General features: G+C 36.4%; 2 protein-coding genes across 8 annotated transcripts; one reads left to right on the forward strand and one right to left on the reverse strand.

The window, feature by feature from the left end:
- Positions 1–4,416: 4,416 nt before the first annotated feature.
- Positions 4,417–14,328, forward strand: LOC103986056 (histone acetyltransferase TAP1). Of its 3 annotated transcripts, none has more exons than XR_010513753.1 (9): positions 4,417–4,730; positions 7,604–7,686; positions 10,298–10,358; positions 11,099–11,282; positions 12,705–12,804; positions 12,905–13,005; positions 13,160–13,253; positions 13,784–13,952; positions 14,022–14,328. XR_010513753.1 is itself a non-coding variant. In XM_009403927.3 (8 exons), the coding sequence occupies exons 1-8, from the start codon at positions 4,693–4,695 to the stop codon at positions 13,861–13,863; spliced, it is 741 nt and encodes a 246-aa protein (XP_009402202.2). In that variant the 5' UTR covers positions 4,417–4,692; the 3' UTR covers positions 13,864–14,328. The 3 variants fall into 3 exon arrangements, 1 of the variants encoding a protein (XP_009402202.2); XR_671770.3 differs by having other exon boundaries at positions 14,035–14,328; XM_009403927.3 differs by having other exon boundaries at positions 13,784–14,328.
- Positions 14,329–16,011: 1,683 nt separating this feature from the next.
- On the reverse strand, positions 16,012–21,978 carry LOC135674867 (GCN5-related N-acetyltransferase 3, chloroplastic-like). 5 transcript variants are annotated; one of them, XM_065185117.1, is made up of 5 exons: positions 21,360–21,966; positions 19,889–19,929; positions 19,316–19,372; positions 16,306–16,494; positions 16,012–16,242 (listed from the first exon to the last, which is right to left on the reverse strand). In XM_065185117.1, the coding sequence occupies exons 1-4, from the start codon at positions 21,852–21,854 to the stop codon at positions 16,329–16,331; spliced, it is 759 nt and encodes a 252-aa protein (XP_065041189.1). In that variant the 5' UTR covers positions 21,855–21,966; the 3' UTR covers positions 16,012–16,242; positions 16,306–16,328. The 5 variants fall into 5 exon arrangements, with proteins under 5 accessions (XP_065041189.1, XP_065041188.1, XP_065041187.1 ...); XM_065185116.1 differs by having other exon boundaries at positions 16,382–16,494; positions 19,889–19,947; positions 21,360–21,962; XM_065185115.1 differs by having other exon boundaries at positions 19,889–19,947; positions 21,360–21,953.
- Between the last annotated feature and the right edge of the window lie 1,588 nt (positions 21,979–23,566).

A 23,566-nucleotide genomic window follows, 5' to 3' on the forward strand; every position in this document is an offset into this window, starting at 1 on the left:
GTCAACATCTTACCTTTGACGATACCACTTTGCCAATAGTCTTGTTTTATAATTCTCTACCTTTCCATCTACTCCAATCTTCTTCTTGAAAATCCATTTGTAATCAATGGATATAATACCCTTGGGTGCATCAACTATGTTCCAAACATTATTGGAGTACATGAAATCCATCTCTGAATTCATGGCCTCTTATCACTTCCCGAAGTCTATACTCGCAATAGCCTCATCGTAGGTCTGATGATCAATATCATTAACGTCATCTCTTCTAATATGTCCCACATATCTCTTAGGAGGATGAGATACTCTATCGAACCTATGTAAAGTTAGAATATATGTGTTAGGTACTTGAATAGACTCGGGTTGTGGAGTGGTACTTGAGCTAGATTCTCTAACCTCGCTCAACTCTATCACGCTTCTACTATCTCCACAAAGAATGTGTTCATTCTCAAGGAATATTGCTCTCTTGGTTACAAAGATTTTTTCTTTCGTCCTTTAGGTAATAGAAATAATACCCACAAGTTTCCTTGGGGTATACTACGAACTTGCACTGCTCCATCTTAGATTCTAACTTTACATAGAAATAATAACCTATGTAAAGTTAGAATATATGTGTTAGGTACTTGAATAGACTCGGGTTGTGGAGTGGTACTTGAGCTAGATTCTCTAATCTCGCTCAACTCTATCACGCTTCTACTATCTCCACAAAGAATGTGTTCATTCTCAAGGAATATTGCTCTCTTGGTTACAAAGATTTTTTCTTTCGTCCTTTAGGTAATAGAAATAATACCCACAAGTTTCCTTGGGGTATACTACGAACTTGCACTGCTCCATCTTAGATTCCAACTTGTCGAGGTTGTGTCTCTTAACATGGGCAGGACAGTCCCAAATCTTAACAACCTTAAGATTATGCTTCTTCTTTTTCCATATCTCATATGGAGTAGACACTACCGACTTAGTTGAATTCGATTCAAAACGTAAGCTATGGTCTCTATGACATATCCCCAGAACGAGATGGGTAGGTTAGTGAAACTCATCATGGATCGTACCATGTCTAAAAGTGTGCAATTTCTCCTTTTGAAAATACCATTAAGCTGAGGTGTATAAGGAGGTATTAATTGGGACAGAATCTTATGGTCATTCAGGAACTGGGTGAAAAATGTATTCACCTCCTCGATTTGATTGAAGAGTCTTGATACTCTTTTCAATCTGGTTCTCTACTTCATTCTTATACTCTCTAAATTTCTCAAAGACTTTAGAGTTGTACTTCATCAAGTACATGTGTTCGTACATACAGAAATCGTTAATAAAAATAATAAAGTAATAGTAACCACCTATGGCCTGAGTTGATATGGGGCCACATATATCACTATGTATGAGTTCCAACAACTCAATGACTCTCTCTCCGGTTCCACTAAATACAGAATTGGTCAATTTTGCACGAAGGTAAGACTCACAAGTTGCATATGACTCATAGTCGAATGGATCTAAGTATATATCTTTTAACAACTTTTGAATCATTCTTTCATAGATATGACCTAGCCTACAATGTCATAGATATACATTGTTCACCTCATTTTGTTTCCTCTTAGACTCACTTACATTCATGATATGTACGATAGTGTCTACATAAACAAACCAATATATAATATTCCTTTCGTGATGATCTTATCAACTAATAATATTGAACAATCATTATTCTTCAAAACTAATTTATATCCATTAATTGTTAAACATAAAATAAAAATAATATTTTTGATAATATAAAAAATAAAATAACATGTATCCAATATAATAATAGCTCCACCAAGCAGATGTAGGAAGACATCACCAATAGCCACTATAGCAACTTTTGCTTCATTGCCTCTCGAGGTCCATCTCATCTCTCGTCAATCTCTTAGGTCTTGCTAGAACCTGCAATAACTTACAAATGTGATAAGCACTATCGGTATCAAATACCTATGTGTTATCATAAGACTCTAACAAATGAAGATTGATCATGAATGTACCTGAAATTTCTTCAAGCTTCTATTTCACTCTCTCTACAAGGTACTCTTTGCGGTTCCTCTTCTAGCCCCAACTTTGCCGTAGTGGAAGCACTGATTTTTGTCTTTTGTCAGGTTTTTCTTAGCAACAATTGCTTTACTTGGTTTGCCATTGCCCTTTCCCTTCTTAAGGGACCTTTTTGCCTTCATTTTCTTTCTGGTCTCACTAGCATAGAGAACTGGCTTCTTCTTCTTGATATTGCTCTATACCTCTTTCAAGGAGCTTAGGGAGAGTCACCTCAAGCTTTTTCATTTAAAATTCATTATGAACTAAGAAAAAAAATTTAGTAGGGACTAAAGCATAAGGTCCATACATAGGTCATCCTCTAGGACTATTTCTAGACTTGTGAGTTTCTCTATCTACTCAATCATCTTTAGGACATGGTTCTAAACCGGTGTCCCCATAGTCATTGTGGTACGGAAGAGACTCTTGGATATCTCATATCGCTGAGCCCTTTTCTGTTCCTCAAACAATTTGCGAAGATGTAGGAGAATGGATCTATCGTCCATCTTTTTATGTTATCTCTATAACTCAAGAGTCATGGAGCCTAACATATAATACTGAGTAAGAGTGGAGTCATCTATGTACTTCACGTAGTGAGTGATCTCATCCTCGCTTGCCCCTTCTTTGAGCATATGCATCACTATATGAAAAACATATGTGATTTTCTCCACCGTGAGAACAATTCTCAAGTTGTGGAGCCAATCCGTATAATTTGGATCAATGAGGTGATTAACATCAAGTACGTCACATAAGTGATTTGAACATAATATTTTTTTTTAAAATAAAGATATAGTATAAATAAATAACATACATATTTTATAAAAATAAATAATTAAGATAAGGACTTCTATCTTAATATACTCATACTATTTTCTCGTGAAATATACAACTCCATCTAGTATGTGAATCGAAGACCCCCGACGAATCTTTAGTGGGGATCGAGATCTAATTAACATCTTAACGTAACCTCGAGGGACTCGACCAATCATGCTTAGCCCGTAAATATAGATAATTTTTGTCGATCACAACTCTTTGTGATTCTTATCCTATTCGGCCTCCGAACCACCATGGCCTCAAGGGACTCGACCAACTATGGTATTTGGTTAAGTTATCACCTTTGTTGCAAGATGAGTTTGATTCGATGATATGCTCTCGAGGAACTCAACTAAGCATACCATATTCTTAGGTCACCGGTGACATCTCTCTGTCGTAGGTAAGATATCGAATTACGATATAGGTGAGTCTCAAGGGGCTCGACCAATTCAACCTACATCGGGAATTAATTCCTACCTATAATGATGGAAGGCCACTTGGGTCAATCTAATTGTCTCACGTTTACTGACTTAATATTATCAAAAGAAGATATTTTGATTTGAAGAGATTTTGATTTGATCTCCTAATACACACACACACACACATATATATATATATATATATATATATATATATATATATATATATATATATATATATATATATATATATATATATAAGCAACTATAAAATGATAAAATACCAAAATAATAATAAGTAAAAAGAGTACATATCATGTCACATACCATCACTCACGTGATTGACTTATAGGGCACCTATGACTAATATACTCATATTTTCTTTACAGTACAATCATTATGTAATGGCCCTACTCAACTAAATATGAGATGTTGGCATCATTATTGTAACACCCCACTTAGTCCTACATCGGAAGCGGGCAATGACTATGATTAGCTTATATGGGTCTGATGAGTGTATTATGATAACTTTCGCTTAAGTATTTTGGTCTATGGTTGAAGGATCAAAATGAAGTTATTGGCTGCTTATCAGACTCGGGTCGTGACATTTGGTATCAACGCCGATCTAACATTTGGGTAGGATGAGAGGGCTCGAGTAGGAAAGAGCTACCCGTGGATGGAGTCATTGTATCGTGATCTTCTTTCATCGTTGTAAATGGATTCATTGATAATTGTTTTTTTTTAAGTTATACATTAACCTTAGAAATGGTAGCCATACATTGCAAGATATCTATGTATATTTTTTCAATGAAAGATTTTATAAAATAATATGATTATGATTGACTTATATGAGCTCGAGCATATACGGAGAAATGCGAGAGTAGGCCCATTCGATCGACATAGTAAACTAGAGTCAACTCGGATACTCGACTCGATACCACGATACGACCCATCCGATTTGCCAGGCCTGATCTAAGGTTCTGCAATGTTACGGTCCATATCGTGACAACCAGACTTGCTCCTCGCATACGAATCCGACGTTGGTTATCCAACATGGAGTGTGGCCGCTGGACTCGGCCGATGTCTGATCTGCTGGTGGGGGCCCAAATATTGCACCGAATCGGTTCCATCCTTCCCTCTCCTCGCAGCAGGAGCCGCAAATCACGTCTCTCGTGCGCGCAGCGCAACGCGTGATCGACGCAGATGACGCACTGAAGCGGTCGATAATCGATTGCTGGTGCCTGCTGTGAAGTGTCTGGAATCCCTCGTCTTCTCCCCTCACTCTCCATCTCCTTATCTCATATCTCTCCCTCGCTCTCTTGCGAGACACCCATTTACAATTACAACAAAAATAGGAGGAATCAAACTAAGAAGAATAAGGCGTTGTTTAGGGCACATAAACGCAGAACGAACCATGCCTTTCGGCGCTTCCATCCCTTCGCCTCCTCCTACGTAAGCTTTTCTCTCCTCTTTCGCTTAGCAATATTCCACTTATTAGTTCTGTCCTCTTTCAATTTTGCTGCTCTGAATTTTGTTTATCAATCCACGTACAGAAGAGCATTAGATTCTGAGGCTTTCGGCTTTTGACTCAGTATTGTGCTCCAATCCCTTTTAATCACCTCAGTTTGGTAGCATGAAAGGGGATTTCCAAACAATTTCAGTAACCCATGTTTTATTTAATTGGCTGCCCCGGTGAGCCATTGGAACCGTTGACAAGATGCATACTTCGAAAAAAAAAATTTTTTTTTTTGCAGACTACTAGGAAATTATTATCGACGTCTAAGTCAACCCGACATGGTCTAAACCCGAGGGCACAGGAGTGTCTGAGGTGGCTTCGAGATGGAAGTGTTGAGCTTCGGAGGCACCATTTGCACTAAGACCGAGGTTGGAGGAAATTTTCTAACCCAATCCCTCTAACGCTTAAGTTAATGATCGAGGTCTCTTAGTGGGTGTGGATTTTTCTTTTGGGAAGAGAGCTCCCCTGGTGTAACATTAGGGATTAGCTTTTATACCTGATCTTGGAGGAGACAATCTATAACCGCTCCAATGTCCCTCCTCTTGGCCTTTTTTTCACATGGGCGACAAGGGGGAGATAGTCCCGAATTGTCTGCCTTGGTTTTATGTCCACACGGACAGACTTGGACCTTTTTCTTTCACGATGGCTTGCAAATGGTGGTTAATTGTCGGACTGACTATTAGTATATTCCCTATCATTTATCTCCTCAAAGGTGCGCTTCGGGGCTCTTATGAGAGGGGTTTAAAGTGTAGCATTTAATTCATCCGATACGAGATCATTCGAGATCTCCTCTTATGGGTCGGGTTTTCCCGACAAATGCCTCGTGCGATGCTTCTCGACATTCGTGCCTTTGGTGGAGGCGGAGGTCGGGCCTCCTGACCTCCACATCTCGAGCAGAGGTGGGGGTCAAGCGGCTCGACCTCCACGCCTCGCCCGACCTCCGTGCGAGCATCCTAACCTCCATGTCTCGGGCAGAGGCAGGGGTCGGGTGTCCCGACCTCCACACCTCGCACGACGGTGGAGGTTCGGTTTCTCAACTCATGCGTCTCGAGCATATTTGGCTTATGCCTCCGTTATGATAGATTTTTTCTTACATGAGTCAGGTTTTTACGGCTCACGCATTTCAGTCACATTCAGTCTGTGCCTCTACCGTGGTAGATTTCTTCTCACGTGGGTTAGGTTTTTCCAACACACGTGTCTCGGGCACATTCGGCTCATGCCTCCGCCGTGGTGGATTTCTTCTCATATGGGTTTTACTGACTCATGCGTCTCTGGCACATTTGGACTGTGCCTCCGCTGTGGTGGATTTCTTCTCACGCGAGTTGAGTTTTCCCAAATCACACGTCTTGAGCACATTTGGCCTATGCCTCTGCCGTGACGGATTTCTTCTTACGCGGGTCGGGTTTTCCTAACTAACGCATATAGGGCACATTTGTCCTGTGCCTCCGCCGTGATGGGTGTTTTCTGACACGGGTCGGGTTTTCCCAACTCGTGTCTCGTGCACATTCGACATGTGCCTTCGTTGTGGCAAATTTCTTCTCACACGGGTCGTGTTTTCCCGACTCATGTGTTTCGAGCACATTTGACTCGTGCCTCTACCGTCGCGGATTTCTTCTCATACGGGTCGGGTTTTTCCAACTCACTCGTCTCGGGCACATTTGGACTGTGCCTCCGTCATGGCAGATTTTTTCTCACGCAGGTCGGGTTTTCCCGATTCACGCGTCTCGGGCACATTTTAGCCTGTGCCTCTGTTGAGGCAGATTTCTTCTCATGTGGGTCAAGTTTGCCCGACATATACGTCTCAGGCATATTTGGCCTGTGCCTCTGCCATAGTAGATTTCTTCTCACGCAGGTCGGGTTTTTTCGACTCACTCGTCTTGAGCACATTTGGCCTGTGCCTTCGCTATGGCAGATTTCTTCTCACGCAAGTCTGGTTTTTTCGACTCATGCGTCTCGTGCACATTCGGTTTGTGCCTCCGTCGTAGTGGGTTTCTAGTCCTTCCTCCATCGTGATAGATTTTGAGTCCTCCTTTCGCTCTGGCGAGCTTCAAGTCCTTCCTCCACCATGGCAGATTTTGATTCCTCCTGCCTTGGTGAGCTTCAAGTCCTCCCTCTGCCCTGACGGATTTTTTTAACTTATTAGGTGCGAATAACTTGATATGATCTCATTTTTTAATTGCCACCACCAAAAACAAGATGTAATATCCCTAACTATTTGTTTAGTTTTAGTTGCAAGTATAGAAATTTAGGACTTAGCACTTGCAATTGTTTACACTGCATTTATGCAAGTTTGCAGGTCGTTACTACGAGGTCTGAGAAGGATCAATATATGCAACCTTACATCTAAATACACAAAGAGGCTGTTCTAGTGACCTGAACCCATGTCGCTTCCCATTGAACCAAGGCTCACTCTCTAGGCTTGGAATTATCCTACACATGATATATCATTTCTATATTGAGGATGGAATTATCTAATGCATGATATATCACTTCTTTATTGAGAAAAATATAAAATATCTACATTCTACTATAAGTGTGATATTACCTCTTAAAGAACTATGAAAATTTATTAACCATTTCTTGAAATGCTACTTGGAATTTGAAGTGCAAAATGTAAAATTGTAATATTGCTTTAGTGATCCTGGTATATGTTTGATTGCATATGACTTCTCAAGTTACATAAATCTTCAGATGGACTGTGTTATATGATATGGCATTGGGAATCAGATAAGCTAAATTCCTGAATGAAGGTTTTTAAGATATAATGATTCTATTGTCTTCTTATTGTTACATATCTTGGCCATCTCAGATATTTGGTTCATCACCTTGCTTGCTGGTTTCAAGTTTCAAACAAGTGCTGGATTCATAATGGACTCTCTGGGTTCGTTCCAGGTTAAGCACCTTCATTTTAAGTCACTCAAATGGTTTTTACATTTATAATCACATTGTATTCGAAGTAAATTATGCATATTTTACTCATTTAAAATTAAAACTAGTATGTTTTTTGTATTTACTCTGTAATCAGAATGAATTTTGCTATATTACATAATCAAAAGAATCACGCCTATATTACTACCTGTGCTAGCAGAGAAATATGTATCTTTATTAACAGTTGTTGTCAAACTATCTTTGGCTTTATATTGTTACTGTAATATGGTTAAAGTTCTGTGATTTGCTTCCTATGCAATTGTTAAACTATTGGTGACTTAGTGTGATGCTACCTTTGGGCCTTCACAACTCATGGCTTGGCATTGTAATTTTCTTCCCTTTTCATATTACAGTAGTTGTTTTCCTTTTCGTCCTTTTGTTCTTTATGGTTTGACTCCTAAAAGGGGGGATGTCTTTTTGTTCTTTGTATTTTCCCTTTTAATCCTTAACCCTTTTTGGATGACTTGGAAGGTGCATGATGATGCCTTGTTTAATGGCCTTTGATGCACTCCTCTAGTTCCCTACAGGATTTCCACTATGATGTATACTCTGAATTCATGCATATCTGAAGGGACCAAAGACATAAGGCAAGTCTTGGTTAAGTGGCAAGTTCCGGATGCTGGATGGTGTAAAATCAATGTAGATGGATACTGGAGCCAAACTTTGGTGGTGGTGCTGGTTTTGTGGTTTGTTTAAGCTATGGTCGATGTATTATGACAGGCTGCAAATGTATACAGCAAGGGAAACGTTTGCTCTAGGAGTTAATTGCAATCAGAGAGGGCACTGAACAGGCCTTAGCTAATGGTTTATAAATAATTCTGATTGAATCAGATGTTATGGCTGTAGTCAAATTCTCAACAAAGAGTGTGATCCTCTCTATGACAACTCATAAATTTAGTAAGGGACTGTGAATGTTTTCTCAATCAATGTATGGATTTCAAAGTGCTTTGTGTTTAGGTAGGGCAACAAACCAATTAACTAGTTAGCCAATTTTGCTAAGAGATCAAAGTTTTTCTTTGGAAGGCAACTGGCCTTCCAATTTGCTTGTCTTACCTAGCTTTGATTCCCAGGGCTCCTTTTGTATCAAGTTAAACTTATATAATTTTCTTATTTTTTGGAAAAAGAAAAAGAGGGGTAATATGCACATAAGGGAGTGTTGGGAAAAGATTATATATAGAGTCCTAAATATGCGGAAGCGACAAACACTATAATATTCTTTTTTTCTCTTTATATGAATCAAATAAGATATAATTTAATATAAAATATATTGTTAATAATCTAATAGTGCAAGCCAATCCTATTAGTGATAGAATACTATGTAAATCACGAGACAAGATTTATGTGGAAAGGTCCTTCAACGTGAAGGAAAAAAATCACGAGCAAACTAGATCAATCTTCCACTATAAAATAATAGGACTATAATGTTACTCTCTCTAGAGTAACTAGAGGATATCAATATCATATGAAAACTAGACATTTAGATGAGTTTTACGAAACCAGGGGAAAAAACTGAACAGAAAAAGAAACCTTAAAGATCTACACCGATCAATTTAAACAGCATGGTGTCTAGATCAACATAAAAAAAATCATGATAATCGGAACCAATTTCACTAACCAATAATCAAATCTTTCTTCTTCCTAGATGAAAGCTCTTTTCTTTCCTATGACGGCCATCTTTTAGGTTTTTCTTATCTAACTCATATAAGATTAGGGTTAGGGTTTTTTAATTAACCCCCATGGGTCTCACCACTTAAGTCATGGGCAGGACCACCCAACTGGGAGATCAGCATAATTGTTGTTTCATAGCCTGACTAAACTGTATGAGTCGATACCACTAGTACTAGGAAACTAAATCCCACCAAGCTTTGAAATTCCATGGAAGCCATATTGTGAAACCAATTTGATTATTCTTTTAGGAAACTGGAAAGCCTGATACTTGTCCAGTTGAACTCATGATATGATTCTCAGTGTTACTGTGATTCTAAAAAAGAGAAATGATTTATCAAGGAAGAAAGTTTTGATTAGAGTATATGACCAAAAGCTTATGTCTGTGTTGTTTACTTCTTTGTCCTGACAAATTTATACAATCAATATTTTATCTATTGTGTTATTTGTTTAGTGTTTCTTGGTTTCTTAAACATTTTTATTAGCTATTTTTCCCTCATTCCACTTTCACGTTGTTTCTTGATCAGTCTTCTTTCTTGGTAACATTTTTTTTTTAATTTTCAAATCGAAGTCTCGAACCATTCTTCAAGATCTAAAGAAAGTTCAAGACTTAAAGGTCTGTAAATCAATGAAATTTAGTGTAATGGAGGCTTGTTTCTTTGTATCTTGCGGTAACATGATGAACACCTTTGAATTGTTTCACACTTAAACTTTGATCCACATAATTCTTTTCTTGGCCCAGGAAGAGTAAAGCAAAATCCAATAGCAATTCTGTATAGGCATGATATACAATTCTAATTTGTTGTTTCTTTAGTATCATATCTTTGTTGCCATGTTAAATTTCAATATTAAAAGCATTTTACCTTTTTTTGGGCACTAGGAATCAATGATGCACATATTTGTTTTGCAGCAAAAAGAAGGGCAATGGTTCTGCCTTTGAGGGCTAGCTTTTGGGATTCCATTAAATCTGGGTAACTGAAAATGTACATTAACTTTTCATTCATAAGATCTATATATGTTTTTTGAGGATTCTCATCGTACTTGATGTTATATGCTAAATTTTCAATTCCTTTATTCTTCTCAAACTTTACTGGAATCAAATAAATTTTATTGCAATCTATAACTTGTTACTCATCTTCACTATGGTTTTATGTTTCAATTTGGGAAAATAGATTTTTGGATCAATTTGACTTGTATTTTTTTTTGACTTGCAATCTTAACAAGGCATTCTTATATCAACAATATAGCCTCTTCATGTTTTACTAATCTTCTGGGAAATAATGAGGTTGTTTGCAGTCATGTTTGGTTGGCAAGTGAAAAATTACTGGCTAGGATAATTAATATTCTATTAATTGCTAGCTTATGATGTTTGGTGCTTCACTCTGTCTCCTTTTGAGGGGTTTTGAGTAATGCTGAAAGTTGTTTCAAAAAGATATATATTTAATAATGCAACTCTGGAGGGGTTCAACATTTATTCTTGTACAGAGCTAAATGTGCTTGTACATACCTAGTTAAATATTAGGGACATATGTCAACATTTGCAAACATGCATACATAAGTAGGCAACAACCACTGTATTGCTATATTTATTTATTTTTTATTGTTGGACTGTGAGGTATCACCTTCCTTGACATAGCAAATGATGTTGCATGTGAAATTCTGCTTCTTTGAACTTAGTGCATATTCAACTAACTCATATTTGATTATGCAGCTTCTTGAAGAATAACAACTCAACACAAGTTGTTGAGCCACCTTCAACTTTTATGGAAGAAGACCCCTTTCCACAAGATATAGTGCTTCTTGAAAAGACCCAACCTGACGGAACATTTGAGCAGATCATCTTTTCTTCAGCTGGAGACGTTGATGTATATGATGTGCAAGCTTTATGTGATAAGGTACTTAAAAAATATTGTCTCATTTTTATGTTCTAGACATAAACCCTTTTTAATTTTCTTTCATTTTTTTGTTTCTTATATACTGTATAAAGTATAAACTGTGTATTGCTTCTAATACCTAATATTGTGATTTTCCCTCTTGCTTTTTAAGCCATTGACTTTTTGTAGATAAACATAGTATAGCTATCATTTTATTTGATATTTGGAACTTCATAACGTATAAGAAATTCATTGATTTTCCAAGAAAAGACCCAAGTTTTGGGTTTTTCTCAGAAAACATCCTTCATTTTTCTCTTATCTTTCAAGACAATAAAAATACCCTTATTGATATCTAACAGCTAAACCCAGCTAAACTAAATCAGTCAAACATTCAATCGATGATAAACCAATCGGTTACAATGTTTTTAATTGGGTTAAAAGATATTTTTCTTATTGAACTAAAAACACTGAAACCCTATTCAAAACAATGCAATTCAGTCTTAATTAATTCAAATTCTCATAAATATTAAATATTAACTTTATTATATGTATTAAGGTTTCATGAAATATTTTATTTAGAGTTCTTAAGTGATTTTGAATGAAAATTAAGAATATTTTGACATATTTCAAAATAAAGGATGACAAATCCTTATTTTTTTATGGAACCTTAAATTTAGGTCTATAATTTTTGAAAAATATTATAATATTTATTTTATTTAGTAAAAAGAATTATATTCAAACAAATATTCTCATTAGAATGTTTTTTAATAGACTTACAAGGTTTTTGTCACTAAAATAAAACATTGTAACTCAAATAAAAAAACATTGTAACTCTATTTAATTAATTGAAATTTTCACTAACAATAAATATCAATTTTACAATATGTTTGGATGTATTATAAAAATATTAATATGAGAATTTCAATGATTTTGAATGAAAATTATGAAGATGTTAACATATTTCAAAATAAACCATGATAAGAATTATAAATTTCACTTTGTCTTAAATTTAGGTGTAAATATTTTTAAAATCCTATAATATTTATAATAATTTATTATGAAAGAATGAGAATAAAAAATAATGAGACAATACTAAGGGCAAAACTTGGTACAATGATAAGATTATGCCTTTGAAAGCAGGATTCGAGCCAAAAAACAACCTCTTGTATTGGATATTAGTTCTCCCCAGACCCCACATTGGTAGGAGCTTTGTGTATTGGATACGTCCTTATAAATCTATTCAAGATTTGAACCTAAAGATTGAAAACTAGGTTATTTTTGCCCAAACTTAGACAAAAAAAAATCTAAACTAGAAACACGAGGTGAGATATTATAGGTGGTGGATCAGATACACCAGGTCTTACCAAAGCTTTTAACAACTATCTTGGTTTGGCTATACTAACTAGTTATATTTCCTGTTCTTCCTATAATTTGATCTGACAGGTAGGATGGCCCCGAAGACCACTAACAAAAATAGCAGCATCTTTGAAAAATAGTTATCTGGTTGCTACACTTCATTTAATAAGTAGGTCTCCAGGCACAGGTACTTGCTGTTTTCAGAATCAACTTAGCTGATACCTTGTGCTTGTTTGTAGACTTACAACAACTTTATATTGTGATTTTTTCAATCAAATATTTCACAGAGGGGATTGATCAGAAGCAACTTATTGGCATGGCTCGTGCCACCTCTGACCACGCATTTAATGCGACAATATGGGATGTCCTTGTTGATCCTTCCTATCAGGTGAGGCACAATCATATATTTTCATTTTGTTAATACAAAACTGAAGATCTTGTCAAAATCTTCATATGCAGTTACATTGTTCGTTTCGGATGTATTTACCTAGGAAAATCCTTGTAATGTGCACAAAGCTTGTGAAACTTTGATGCTTTTTCAGGGGCAGGGTCTAGGTAAAGCACTTGTGGAGCAGCTAATCCGGGTGTTGCTGCAAAGAGATATTGGCAATATAACTTTATTTGCAGATAATAAAGGTACTAGTTAAAAGGTCACAAGTGGTATCTTTTGCGTACAGTTCATAAATTTATCAAGCTAGAAGTGTTGCAAAACTTCATCTTGGTTGATATCTATCATCATTCAGTTAGCTTCTACGAATGTGCATAAGTATGAAGGATTTCCTGTTTCCACCTGATGTGTGGCTATTTAGCTTCCAGATTCTAGGTATATTGACTTATAACATGTTAGTTTAAATAACAACTGCTGCAAGATTTAACTTTCCTGACTGCCAATATTATTTTGTCAAAAGAAATATAAAAAAGACGACCAATACTATTAAATTGTTTAACCATAATACATGAAAGAACTAAAATGTGAGGTCTCCTTGAAAAAATAGCTATTTTTAGGTTGTAACCATCAATGATTTTGGATCTTGTCTTGAGGTTTCTGATATCGTACCGTGTTCCTTTCATTTATAACCACATGCATGGCATTTTTTTCAGGTATTTTGTTTATAATGCTACAAACTTTGAAATTCATTATGTTGTCATGCTGTTATTAACTGCAGTGGTGGATTTCTACAAGAATTTGGGATTTGAAGCTGATCCTGAAGGTATTAAGGGCATGTTCTGGTACCCAAGATATTAGTGATCCCGATGACTCCATGGTCTCTAAATGTGTTTTGGGTACTAGAAATTACATGGGCTGTCTGAAAGTAATGGTGCTATTACAATTATGTAAGTATATGAACGTTGTTTGAGTTAATTTTGCTATTTTAAAATTCATTCTCATGATGTCGGGTGAAGCTTCATTGTGTAGATTGCTAGAGATCTGTCTTTTTGACAGACATTCAGCATGGATGTTAATGTTCCCAGAAAAGATGTCTAAACGAGGTGGGAGTTATAGTTCCATTATGCCTTTTATCTTTCTTACACCCAAGTGGATAATCAGTTCTATTGTCCCAGTCCGAATATTTGCTAATTACATGTGAAGCGTCCTGAGAAATACTTGGGAGTACTAATAGATGTGATACTTAAGCCTTGCAAAACTGATGACTTCCATGTATGTCTTGCTATTTTTCATGGCTTTTGATGCTGTGCATCATTACACTCATGCAAGTGGTCTTATTGTTATTTGTTTACTTAACGTTCTTTAGATGATTTTGTTTTAGATGGATGGAATTTATTGAAAAGCTAAACATGAAAATCCATACTGAGTGCGATAACAATCTTGCCAAATATGGACAAGATTAAAATTGACTTATAAGGGTCTGCTGAGTATACTACTATCAATTTCAACTTAAGTATTTTGGTCAATAGTTTAGACCAAATGAAGTTGATAGGCTAGTTAGCCCATCAGGCTCGAGCCATTATATTTGGTATCAGAGTCGACCTAGCATTTGGGTATGGTGAGGGGACTTGAGTAGGAAAGGTGATTGTAACACCCTTGATTAGTCCCACATCGAAAGTGAACAAGATTAAAATTGACTTATAAGGGTCTGATGAGTGTACTACTATCAACTTCAGCATTTTGGTAAGTGGTTTAGACCAAACGAAGTTGATAGGTTAGTTAGCCCATCAGGCTCGGCTCGACTCGAATCATTATAAGTGTTGATGTTATTCTTAAACTTTCATTGTTGACTTCCGTAAACAAATAGCACATGAGTCTTGCATTATTAGCTGGATGGATTGTGCAGCAAAAGATTTCATTGCAGCTTTTCTTTTGTGATTATTGCTTAGTGCGTTGCATCTGTGCGTATGACCTTAGGCGGGTCCTGCATCGTGTGCATTGGCTGAAGATTTTTTTTCCAGTGCGAGTGTTCTTCGAGATGTGATCCATTAGTGCTGGAAGGATTGATTACGTTAAACAAGCTGCGGGTCTCTCATTTTTTGAAAAAAAGAAATTGCTATTCGATATCTTTAATTCCAATGGGTCAAGGTGGAAAGGAAAAGAAAAGTCTTAGGTTGCAAGGTTGTTTAGAAATATTTTTAAAATAAAATTATAAAAAATAAAAAAGGAGATTATAAATAATAATAATTGATTTTTGTGGTGGGACTGCACTATTATTTAATTTATTTACTCCAAAATTTGATTGTTATCACCCCAAAAATATTTCATGCAACTGATATGCGTAGACTATCTAATATCTATCAGTCCATCCATCACACAAGTCTATGAGAGATTAATCATTTCGAGAATGTAAGTAACCTAAAGAGTTGAAAACTCGGGATGGTAAATATGATGTGAACTGCTGGCAAAAGATCCGATTTTTATCAATTCGCCGACGAAATAGATTTAGGTCAACCTAAAAGTGACACCGATATTATTCTTTTTGTTTTCTTGTTTTTGTTTTTTTTTTTTACTTTATTCTCTTCTCCTCCCATCACCAATCACCGAGAGGAAGCGAAACAAAAGGAAAATAAACAAAAAGCACTCGAGGACAATGTCCACAACAACCGGTGACAGTGGTGGGAAGGTGGGGAGTGGGGGAGGCGGTCTCCTGTGAGAGGATTCAAAACAAACCATGTAGAAAATTGTGAGAAACATTATCGTATTTTGACCTCTCTTTAAAGGCGGTACCAACCATCAGTCATGCCACATGGATTTGATATAAAATCTTTATGTTTCCTCGGACAAGAATGGAAATGCCACTGTAAACTACCTCCCTCAATCCAAGGTCTTGCTGACAGTTGAACTCCGGAATAATTCCAGTCCGAGTTTTTACTTCAGGAAGCAACAAAGCAGCAAATTGGACCTTTTTGCAACAAACGATGTGTTTCAGAAAGGGCTCTCGCAGGAGAAAACAAATAAGAAACTATTCCAACTTCACCAAGTCAAAAAAGGAAGCAAATTTCCTTCCTTCTGTCCGCTGTATATATTTTTGCTATATAAATATAGGAAGATCATTTCTTGCAGCCAATAGCCATTCATTACCTCCCCACTGATGTTACCAACAATTTATGGTCACCAGAAGCAGTTAGAGATAAGCTGAGGCAAAAGTTGGTCCATGCACGTTTTTCTCGCCCCCTACATAAAGCATGCCAATAAGAACAAGTTAAATAGCAAGAGTTGTTGAAGATAACTTTCTACCTCATACATTCTCCGGCTGAATTCTATTTACAATGGCATGGGACTCGAGCAGGAGGAACCAAAAGTAGCATTCTACCAGCAGGTTGGATTGCTTGATTGTTGGTCAGGAATCCCGTGGCAGTTCGTGTATACATCATCGTAGTAGACCCAAGGCAATCCTCTCCAAATCCGCATGCCTTCAAAAACAAGCTGCAAAAATTGCACACTAACATTGCAGCTGGCTTTTTCCCAAGCCATACATAACATAATTGCTAGCACATTACCATACAATCAAGAGTGAAAACAACCAAATGGGAAGGCTTGCCTGTAATAGTGCATCAGAAAAAAGCTACAAGTATATCCCAATTCTTTTATGTACAAACTAATGTTGCTCAGTTACTGATCAAGGTACCAGAAACCATAATGTTAGGAAAAGAAGCACAGACAAATATGATAGCTTGATTAGGCTATTATGTAAAAATTATAATAGTTGATATAATACAAGATTTTAGAGAAGTTGATGATCCAGTTCACCAAGTTGGCTGATATTACACATAAGCATATGAACATCAATTAGTGATTAAGGAGACACATCAATTGCTCTGCATTCATAAAGCACAACAAACCAAAAATGATTTGATAAAGAAATTCTAAACATGAAAGAATATTTTGTTTGGCAGGAAAAGAAACTTTAGTGGCTTTATTAATGTGGTAAATAAGAAAATCCATCAGAAGAATCATTTTTTTATATATTTGTATATGCTCTTGATCTGTTTCTTAAGCTACCTTTGCTGTCCTGAATATGCAAATGATAGCATTTTGATTTGACGTACAAACGGCCACTAAAAGAAAAGAAAGCAAACCACTCAAGTGCCTACAGATACATTCTCAATCTGTTCGCCCTATCAAATAAAAAATCACCCATAATAACAAGCCAAGATAATTACAGAAAGTACTGCAATAAAATAAAAAGGAACAAGAAGAGATGGTTGCCAAAGTTTTATTTTTTGTCTGCCAATACCGAATGCTCTAGATACATTGCTCCTAAACTAATTTAAAACAACATCTGTTAAAATGTTTGTAGCACCAAATCAGCAGTCTATAGTGAAGAGCCAGACCAGGACCAGTTATATGCCATTCAGCTTTAAGCTAGACAGATGTCTAGAATATGCCATTCTATTTAATAATCTCTCTTTTGATAGCTGACAAAATAATGTGTCACTCATTAGGCAAAAGGCAAGTGCTACTCTAGCTCCTAAAGTTAAGATTATCAGAAGCACATTTCTCATCGATTTGAGAAAGATGCTGAGGACTAAAATGCAAACAAGGATTATTTTGTATACCACTCCCAGTATGTTCCTGGTCAGAACATGTACTGGTGGTATGACACAATCCACGTGTTGATTGGCATGAGCCAACCACATTGCCAAAAGGGTACTGCTACACCCTTGGCCCCATATAAATACTTGAACACAGGATCATATGTCTCAGTTCAGCAATCATTTGTGTAGATATTTTGCAAATATGAATATTTACTCCTAAAGAACGGTTATAAAATGATATTACACAAAGTTGCAAGAAGAAGACGACTATATATTTTTGTTTTGTGCACTAGTTCAACAAGAATCCTTTGATGCACAAGAACTAGTTAGTCCGAGGATAACCAACTTCTAGTTAGCTGTACTAGCATACACTACAAGTATTTCATGGTACAAACAAGGTTAATTACTTCACACAAATGTCCACCTCTCTTATCCACAAGTTGTTTCAGAAAACATCTTTCATTGGCAATATATATGAACTTCCATAATTTCCCCTCACTATTTCGAAAGTGATAACCTGTGCTACTAACCTTTGAATCAAGGATTTAAGTCTAGCCTATGCTGATAAAACAGGCAATTTTTTGTGGACATGCTTCCAGAAACAAGACCCTTAGCACTGGGTTCAGTGTTGATGAGCAATAAAAGCATTTCTTGTGTCCATGAGTTTTAATCCTAACTGGTTTGAGTAGACCTGAACTGAGTCGAATTAAATAAACCAACCACTGTTCCGTTGTACAAGCACTCTCTTATCTCCCATTCTGAAACTGAGATGCAATCAAGACTTCCAACGGGAGATATAGCATCTCCATGTAATTGCAGCACTCTGACACTACCCATTGAACACTAAACAAAGCACGAATGATCTGCCTGAAAGGAGCTTCTGTCAACCATCAGAAAGTGGTATGTGATATTTTCCTGTTCTCCTGATAAAGAGAGAAACAACTCAACAAGAACGCACAAATTTTTTATTTCCTATTTAGTGACCCTGTTATGTTCAGGTGAGCAGAATACAGAAAAGCTATCATCCAATGTAAATAAATTTTAACAGCCTATCAGGATCCGCTACTCAAGTGATACTTAGTATCTTGCTGTTTGAACATTAGGCATACACAATGCTTATCTAATGGTGGTGTGACGAGCCATCTTATCAATATCATCATTTGTATACCATGCAATGTAATTTATAGAACCTAAAATTGTCCAAGAGAGATCCGACAAACTTATAATTCATGGAATTCATCAAAGCATTACAAAAGGATGGCCTCAAGTCCTCATCATATATGAAATTCTCCTTTCTCTCTAGAAGACATGTCTGCAGTATAGTAATAATAGTAAAAAACTCCATATCATTTGTAATTCTAACAGAATTAGTAATTCTGTTAGAATTCGTAATTCTAACAGAATTAGAAACCAAGAACAAAACATAGAATTAGTAATTCTAACAGAAAAATATTTGTTGGAAAGTCTTTTTTTTTCCATAAGTGAAATTTTAATTAAGAATATTTGTTGGAAAGTTTATCAGGATAGTGACACAACAAAAAAGAATAGATGTATTCTTAATACTGATCAAGCATTTGCAGCAACAATTGAAGAAAGACTATTTCATCCATCGGATTATGTAACTCTCCCACCCTCCAACAGAAGAAACTATCATGTTTGATCTTGAGCAGGATGAAACTACAAAGTATAAAGAAACATAATGGATGTACCTCTCATTTTCTGAACACAAGGCTGAGATATCATATATGCCTCTACCAGTAATAATCCTGTAGATAAACAATTTCAAAATTATAAAAAAACAGTATGGACTAGTAGATAGGCAAATAATGTTAGGATGATTCAATTATTACAAGCAACTAAAGCTTTCAATATCATGTGAGATCTGAGACTTCCCATATTGTGACAGGAAAAGTAAAAGTGTGTAAGTTTCTGTTGTCAAATGGCGGTCAAACTATAAATGTGTAAGTTTCTATCAATAGTTTCTATTGTCAAATTATAAGTGTGTAAGTTTCTATTATCAAAATATAAGTGTGACAACAAAACTTTAGGGCATGCAATAAACATTCAAAAAGCTGTTCACAGATTCAGAACCTAAAGCAATGATTTTGATGACTTACACGCTGTTGAATATGGTTATATCTGAAATTGAACAATAACAGAGTTGTCTGGAATCCATGCTATTAGTTGCCGAAGTGGGATATAAGTCATACAAAGAATTCCAAATGCTGAAGCAAGTTACACTTCAAACAGCATTTACAAGTTTAGAATTTAGATATTCCTACCTTGTGATTCGTTCAACTATCTTTCGTCCGATACCCCGCCCCTGTAAAGAAGGGACAACCTGAAAGGAACTTAATATAAATGACATGAATATTTGCAATAGTGTAATAGTCTAGATGGTACCATATAATAATGTGATACAAGGTCTGGAACTCAATTAACTAAGCTGTTGATTGATCATTCAAACAATGGGAGTAAGAATCCTTTTAAAATAATATATCTGCTAAAGCCATTAAAACATCCATACAAACATTATTGAAATGATCATTGGTACTTCTAGTTGGTCTTTTCACCGAATGAAATTCACTTCCTTATAAAGTGAAAGATTTCACGCTAAGAATTGGAAGTTTAAATTAGTTGGGCTCGTTCTTATTAGCTAAGTCCTTTGGGAATAATGATAACCCAACTAATAATTTATCATGGTATTGGAGTAAGTCGTCAGTTTGAATGTTAGCTTTGCCCCATTTTACAGTACCTAGTGTTAAACTCATTGGCAAATGAGTCTTTGTGCAAAACTTGTTGGTATTTGGTTTGCAAAGTTATCTTGGCTAGTCCACATTGTTAAGCCCCAAATTTCCTCATCTGATGTGCAAAATTTGTTGGTATGTGCACCGTGGGTACATTAGAGGTTAGATATAAGTTGGGACCTTTCCTATCAACTTAAGCTTTTGATAGAGCTGCAACCTTAAGGGAGCCAAAAGAAACTTCTTCACGGAATTACTTTTCATTTTTAACATGGCTTAGAAATTTTCTTATTTTTGTGTTGTACAGTTCCTTATCTAGGGTAACCTATGACGTTCCATGAGATTGGAAATGCAAATATGGTAGTAAGATTAGAATGCATTTGATATAGTAATTCTTCAAATAAAATATCTCTACATATCCACATTATATAACAAATGATGAAGCAAGTACAAAACTAGTTCGGATCTTGCTAAGTAAAAGATGAAGATAAAGAGCTAGTATAAAACAAGAAACACAACACTAACAAAAAGGGTTTATGTACGAATTCTATGGAAGGTTATTATGTCTTTCGTCAAGATATGAATTATGCAACTGAACAAATTAAAAAAAAAAACATGAACCCGCTTCAATTAGTGTTGTGATAGCTTAGACATTTTCATTGAGGTTTTAACATGATTGTTATAATGCAGAACAAGAAGATGGCATTTCCTTGTACAATCAAACACCTAGATGCCTAAATATGTTTCACTTGAGAGAGAACATGTTTTCATCCTGTACAATTGTCACCGGCAACAAAATTGCAAACGAAGACATTTGATTTGGTTAAATTCTAAAGAATAATACTCATCCGATGTGATTGCAAAAAATGACGGCTTGCTAATAACGTTCGGAGCAACATAGTGAAATAAGCGGTCAGACAACTACAAATAGTTGCATTTTTCTTTAAAAGTTGTATTTTTTTGAACCCTTATATCTCGTGAACAAAAGCAAACACTTGATCGACCTTACCACGACATCGTGAATGGAAGCTGTCAATCCACCGTCCGAAACTGCTCGACCGAAGCCCACCAACCGTCGGTCCCGCTCTGCAGGCATGACCCTGTCGAACAATTTCTCGAAGGTAAAAGGGGAGACGTCATAGCGGCCTTCGCCGCAGCCGTCCTCAGCCAAGAATTTCGATCGGCAGAAGACAGAGACAACAACGGAACTGTGGTGGAGGGCCACGCGGAGCTTCTCCGGATCGGCAGACTCGGCTCGGCCGTCCGGGGTGAGGGCCGGGAAGCGGTGGCAAGAGTGGTTGGCGGCGGCGAGGAGGTCCCGTAGCTGGAAGGGATCGACGTGGGATGGGTTGGCGGAGATGGTGATGGGTGGAGGGGGTTTCCTTGATTTCGGCTGGGAATTAAGACTGGGATTTAAGGAATAGCTGAAGGGGAAACAGGCGGAGGCGGAGGCGGAGGCGGAGGCGGAGACTCTACTGGGGAGGGTAGCGCAGGTGACGGCCATTTAATAATTTTTAGAATGCAGGTGGATAAAAGGGCAAAGAATTCCAACAACTTATATTGCTAGACAACAACGTGCCGTGCCTATTTGCACGATGTCTGAATAATTCCTTTAGTTGGTCGTTTGATGATCCAGGGATTGGAAACTTCACACCCGATTTCCTTTCCACCCCCTTCCCCCTCCCAAAAAAAAATTAAAATTAAAATTAAAATCTCTGCTCTGCATCGGAGGTAACAACAAAATTACACGACTCAGGAGGAAAAATTGTCACAAAAAAATGGGACCTGGATGTCCTAGTTTTTTATCGGAACATATGGAGGAATGATCCCACACACAGTAAGATATGTGTTTCCAACAGTTAGATATCGAATTTACATATGAAGTAACCTCAGAGTTTTAGATTAATATACCTTCCAACAGTCAGATATATTTTTCATTAATCCTAGCTCACCTTCGAATGCCTTAATTAATCATCACATAAATTTTATCTATACCTAATGTGTTTCTTGCATTAACTTATCCATCTTATATATTGTCTCTATAAACCTTTCGGACTCTTCTTAGTGGTGCATCATCATCAGTTATATCTCCAATAATATCATGATATAGATGTTTATAACCATCATAAACTTGTTCATGACTTTCAAAAGGCTTATATTGTTTGTTTGTAAACAATAGTTTTCAAGCCTTCGACGAATCTATTTATTCGATTCAAAAATTCCAGTGACGCAAAGCACCTTCCTCAGGAAACTGATTTCGGTGACTGCCGAAAATACAAAGCTTCAACAGTACAGCTGCATCTTCTTGCTTCCGGAGGCAATCAAGATATGCAATCATATCTTATATTTGAATGAGACAATTTTTCTTACTTGATATTTAGGGGGAAAATGTCTTCCACCAATATGATGGTTGATTATTATGCTTCCAAGTGATGAATTGTCAGGACAGAAAAAGGTGCTACAGGATACTGGTGCTCCAAGTGGAAAGCTCAGTGATGAAGGAAGCTATGAGTGTGCGGTACTCAGCATTATATATATATATATATATATATATATATATATATATAATTCAATTGCTTAAGAAGCCACTATGCTGACAGACATAAGTAAAATGATAACAACATGAAAGTATCTCTTCTAGGCCTAGATAGCAGCAGCATATGTCAAGTTTAGCCCAATTCCAGACGAGAGTGGACTATAATTTGGCACGCTAAACGGACAGATTAAAATTTCGTGCCCATTAAAATTTTGGCTTAGGTAAATTGTCAAGCATGTAGTAGTCCTCCTAGTGCTGCAGAATTTATTAAATAAGCATTGTGATACGTTAGACTAAGCCCCGACCACAAAAATTTATAGCCTCAGGTAGCATATCTAAAATATATATCTAAAATTGATAGTCGAAGGTTTATTATTGTTAGGAAAAAAATTGTTAGGGACTATTAACTACAAGGACATCTTTTTAGACCACTCATGTGCGTATTTACACATTTTGAATTATTAATTTGGACGTGAAAACAGAGTCCGAAAACCTTTTTTGACTTTAGTAAAGATCAATATTTTTACCTCGATGACATATCGGATAATCTTGTACATCTGTGAGTTCAAATCAGGTAAATCAACATGTTAACAATTTTTTCTCCTAACAATTATTATCTAACTAATTATGCTAATTTAATCATCATAATTACTACTACTAATCTAGAAGATGAGTACATC

This window comes from Musa acuminata, chromosome BXJ1-5, assembly GCF_036884655.1.
Source record: "Musa acuminata AAA Group cultivar baxijiao chromosome BXJ1-5, Cavendish_Baxijiao_AAA, whole genome shotgun sequence".
Lineage (NCBI taxonomy): Eukaryota > Viridiplantae > Streptophyta > Magnoliopsida > Zingiberales > Musaceae > Musa > Musa acuminata.